The 5,057-nt window shown below is 40.4% G+C and overlaps 1 protein-coding gene across 7 annotated transcripts in view; it reads left to right on the forward strand.

Annotated features, from left to right (window-relative positions):
- Window positions 1–4,744, forward strand: part of SAP130 (Sin3A associated protein 130) — a 93,819-nt gene extending 89,075 nt beyond the window's left edge. For 6 of the 7 annotated variants that reach the window (XM_019624555.1, XM_019624557.1, XM_019624559.1 and 3 more), the window contains 3 exons: window positions 2,288–2,391; window positions 3,476–3,589; window positions 3,827–4,744. In XM_019624555.1, the coding sequence (XP_019480100.1) occupies window positions 2,288–2,391; window positions 3,476–3,589; window positions 3,827–3,985 (377 nt within the window). In that variant the 3' untranslated portion in view covers window positions 3,986–4,744. The remainder of the gene's footprint in view (window positions 1–2,287; window positions 2,392–3,475; window positions 3,590–3,826) is intronic. The other variant, XM_019624556.1, reaches the window with a different exon arrangement.
- The last annotated feature ends 313 nt before the right edge of the window (window positions 4,745–5,057 follow it).

Raw genomic sequence — 5,057 nt, forward strand, 5'->3', positions numbered from 1 at the left:
TTTACTGTCTTTTTTTAATAGCTTTATTGAGGTATAATTCACGTAGCATACAATTCACCTATTAAAATGTACAATTCCGTTATTTTTAGTGTATTCACAGTTGTGCACATCACTATAGTTTTAAAACATTTTTATCATCCCAGTAAGAGACTCCACACCCCTTCAACTTCATCTCCAGTCCCGCCATCTTCACTCCTTCCTCACCCCAACCCTAGGCAGCATCTGACCTACTTTCCATCTCTATTGATTTCCCAGTGCTGGAGATTTCATATGCATGGAATTGTAATCCACAGTCTGTGACTTGCTCATTTCGCTGAGAATAATGTTTTCAAGGTTCATCCATGTTGTAGCACGTATCAGTACATCATTCCTTTTTCTTGCCAAATAATACTCTAGTTTATGGATATACCCATTTTTATCCACTCATCACTTGTTGGACGTTTGGGTTTTTTCCACTTGTTTATTATTATGAAAATGATACTACAAACATTTGTGTACAAATTTTTGTGTGGATACCTGTTTTCATTTCTCTTGGGTAATACCTCGAAATGAAATTTCTGGATTGTTTGGTGACTCTGTATTTAACCTTCTAGGAGCTGCTAGACTTTTCCAAAGTGAATACATTTTACTTTCCCATCAGCAAAACATGAGGCTTCTGATTTCTCCATATCCTAACCATAACTTACCAAGTTTCTGATTATAGCATGCTGATGGGTGGGAGGTGGTACCTCAGTGTGGTTTTGATTAGCATGTCCCTAATGCCTCATGATATTGAACATCTTCATGTGTTTATCGGCCATTGGCATATCTTTTGGAGAAATGTGTATTTGGATGTTTTGCCTTTTTTAATTGGTTTGTCTTTTTATTATTGAGTTGTAAGAATTCCTAGATAAAAGTCCTTTATCAGATACATCTCTCTAGTATCTTTGCAACTTCCTATGAATCTTTATTTTAAACTAAAAAGTGGGGTTTTTTTTGTTTGTTTTGTTTTGTTTGTTTTTGTTGTTAGCTGAGCCATCCTGCCACCTGTTGGCAGCTCAGTGGCTGCTTAGCTCGGGCCGGGACTCGAACCTCTGTTGCTCAGAGCTCAAACCCTTGAGCGAGCTCTTAACCAACTGAGCCACTCGGCTGGCCCTAAAAAGTGTTTTTAATGCTTATAATGAAATACACAAGTACATCTGAAACGTGAAATCAGTAGGTCAGCGCACTGTGTCAGTGTCGTGGCTGTGATATTGTGTGTGGTTTACAGGATGTTGCTGTTGGGGAACTGGGTAAAGGGCACACAGGATCTCTCTTGTTTCATACAACTGCATGAAAGTCCACAGTTATCTCAAAAAGTTTAAAAATTGTTTAATTATACTCATGCTAATATTTGCCTGCTAGATAGGGTGTTTTTTTTTTAATTGGTGAACTTTTTAGAACAGTTTTAGGTTCACAACAAAATTAAGCAGAAGATAGACATTTCCTATATATGCCCTGCCCCCACATGCGCAGCCTCTCCCACTATCAGCATCCCCACCACAGTGTTGCGTTTGTTAGATCTGATGGTCCCACACTGACACGTCACCTAAAGGTCATTTACACTAGGGTTCAGTCTGGGTGGTGTACATTCAATGAGTTTTGACAAAAGCAGATTGGCTTTTTAAAGATTAATTTTTTAAAAAAATAATTTTTTAATTCTTAAAAATAATTTCTAATTATCCATGTAATGTGTAAATATATTTTGGTCCTAATTACACAGTAATTAAAACTTCGCAGCTATAGCTAAACACACCTTTGACAAGTACCCCTTAATCCTAGTTGGTCTATCTCTAGCACAAATGACCCATTTCAGATACTCTGCAATCCTAATTACTGGACTTTTCTACCCAAATTTAAACGTTATTCAAATTTGATTGCTGTGATTTCTCCAAGAAGCTCCAAAGAGCTTGTAAGACTTCATGCCTAACTCTCCACATGCTTGCAAGCATCACACATGAGCAGGGCTCCAAACACTAACGACCACTTTCCCTCCTCTTTAAGAGGTTAGACTAATAACTCGCTGTCTTTTGAACTCGGTAGATTATCAGAGCATGTCTTTAAAGCATTCCACTGGAGTGCACAAAAAAAGAGAGCTTTTATTCGTGTTGACCTCTATTCCTCATGACTTAAATGCAAAGCAATTATTTAAAGATACCTAAGTAAATAAATTCTTGATAAAATAATAGTGCTTAAGTGGCTTTTTGAACACTAAGCATTTAGCTTTCTAAAAATTGAATTGTACTTTTTATTTTTTTTGTGGTTCCAGAGGAGAAGAAAGCTATGCTGCAGGAAATAGCTAATCAGAAAGGAGTGTCCTGTCGTGCCCAAGGCTGGAAAGTCCACCTCTGTGCTGCCCAGTTGCTGCAGCTGGTAGGTGGAGTTTAGAGTTGTTACATCCTGCTGTAGAGAGGAACATACTGGAGCTGTCTGAATTCACAGAGCATTATCTTCTGAATAATTCTGAAGCATTCCTAATTAACATGGGTCATGATACAATTTTTATGTGTGCTATGTAATATATAATTATGCTCTAAATATATCTTAGTTCTGGTACCCAGAACCAAAATACATTGAGCACCTGTGGTGTGAGACCTACAGTTAAGCTTCAGTATTATGTATTGTCATGACCTGTGAAACGGGGAACCTCAAATGGCCTCAATGGAAGCCCTTCCTGCCCAGTCTTCTCTTTATCTCGGGGACAGACACAGTTCCCTCTTCTCATTGGCCTTCAGTTCTCTGCTAGCGTGTGATATTCAGATAAGCCAGTCACATCCTCCCAGGAACCAGGGCCCCTCTCGCTCTTGACACTGCAGAGCCTGCCTCCTGCAGCCCCTGCTTGTTCACTCTGTTCCTGAGAACACACCCGTGGCCCTGTGTGGCATGCAGTGTCCTCCTCCCCTGGGCTGTGAGCACACTGACTAGTAAACTGCGATTGATCTCATCTGTCCAGTGCCAGTGGGTGTTACGTGCTCAACCATTTCCAGAACCTTAGGGCAGGAATCTTTCCTTCACCAGCAAGGTAAAGGTGAGACGATCAAGACAACCTCATGAAGTTTTTCCATCTTTAGAGTAGCTGTGATCTGAAAAACATTTTTTTCTGTTACAAATATATTTAAAAAAAAAAGTAGTGCCACGGCTAGTTTCATACTTAGCAGAGAACCACATGTCTATGAAACTTGTTGACTTGTTTCCTAGACAAATTGTAAATTCAGGGCAGTATTTAAAAGTTACCCTTGGAGGTGGGCTCTGAGTTAAGCAAATTGTAATGTGAATTGTAATCAGTTTCCGTTGCTGAAGCTTACTTACTTACACCTTAGTCATTGAGAGAAAGGATTTCATCACCCAAATAGCCCTCATACTGGTTTACAAAGGTGATTCAAGTGGGTGCATTTGCCCAAAGTTGAGAAAGAAAAGTATCTCTGAGGTCACGATGCCCTCCTCTTGTGTGTTGCAGACGAATCTTGAACATGATGTTTATGAAAGACTCACCAACCTGCAGGAAGGGATTATCCCAAAGAAAAAGGCAGCAACTGATGATGACCTGCACAGAATAAATGAGCTAATCCAGGTTTGAATGACCCCTTCCCCCTAATCATCCACTTTATTTTTTTTTTATTATTGTTTACTGTAAAATCTTGCTTCTCCCTTTCCCTCCCTTATCCACTAAAACCTTTAGTAAAAACTGATTGTTTGCTTCAGCCTACATTACCAAGAAACAGTAAAACATTTATCTATGTGAAAGCCTCAAAGTGGCCTCAATCCACAGTCAAGATTACTGATTGATGATTTCATGTCTTTGTTTCAGGGAAATATGCAGAGGTGTAAACTTGTGATGGATCAAATCAACGAGGCCAGAGACTCCATGCTTAAGGTTTTAGATCATAAAGACCGTGTTCTGAAGCTTCTGAATAAGAATGGGACTGTCAAGAAGGTATCAAAATTGAAGCGAAAGGAAAAAGTCTAAATCCAGAAGAATCAGGACTTTGGAAACAATTTATGAAGAATGATGGTGGGGGTTGGGGGATGGTTTGGTTATTTTCAAAATGGAACATTGAAATAAAGGAAGCATTTCTTAATTCACATGTGAAAGCAGAGGGACCCATGGCGCCCAGTGTCACGAGGGGATCAGAGCGGTTCTGACACAGTGAATTCCATTCTTTCTTTCAGGCATATCCCTCTTAAACTTGCTGTGTCATAAATCACTCCCGACGCCTCAGTGTCTACCAGTCGGAGTCAGTAACAAGTGATGGCTGGCATTTTTCAGCTTCCCAGTTTATAAACTATTTATCTGGTGGATTCCTGTAGGACCCGTACTGAGCCTGGACTGAAATTATCCACTTGGACCATCTGTTATCTACACTGAAAGTCAAACCTCCCCCTGCGCCCCGGCCAGCTCTTACTGTCTGACCTTCAAATGCCTGATGGCCTTTTACGGCAGTGCCATGGCACCCAGAGACCTGCCACGTCTCATACTCTGAAGGGTTTGAACTACCAATTACTGGCATTGCTTAACCATTTCAAAGTGAAATTATTATATTGTCTGTCCTGTGTGTGTCAGAGTTGGGTTTTGTGGAAGTTCAGAGCAGGCAGCACCATAAATTGCTCTGAGAGCCTTGTTCTGAAGGATAGTCTCAGTTCTCTGTACTTCCGTAGCTGGTGTGAGGCTGTTAATTGTATGTACCGCCCATCTCCAGATATTAATAAAGGACTCAGAGATTTTGTACATGAGCCGTGTGCATCTTCATCAAGTTGATCACCACTGTACAGAACGTCACCTGAGTGTTGACCCTGTTGGAGTTTCTCATACATTGTTGAAAGTCTTCTCTGTTAAAGTTCTGTTATTCCACAAAATGAGTTCCGCTTACCCTGGCATTTGAAGGTGTCACAGTGGTGAACTCAGCTGCTCTTGGTTATCTTAAATTCAAGACTGTATTGTGCCCCATTGCAGATGTAAATTAGTCAGATTAGACCACGAAGGCCACTGTAGTGGGGGGAGATTCCAGGAGGGTGGATTTTCTTCACAGTTACTCCTGCCT

Source organism: Hipposideros armiger, unplaced genomic scaffold (assembly GCF_001890085.2).
Source record: "Hipposideros armiger isolate ML-2016 unplaced genomic scaffold, ASM189008v1 scaffold_592, whole genome shotgun sequence".
NCBI lineage: Eukaryota > Metazoa > Chordata > Mammalia > Chiroptera > Hipposideridae > Hipposideros > Hipposideros armiger.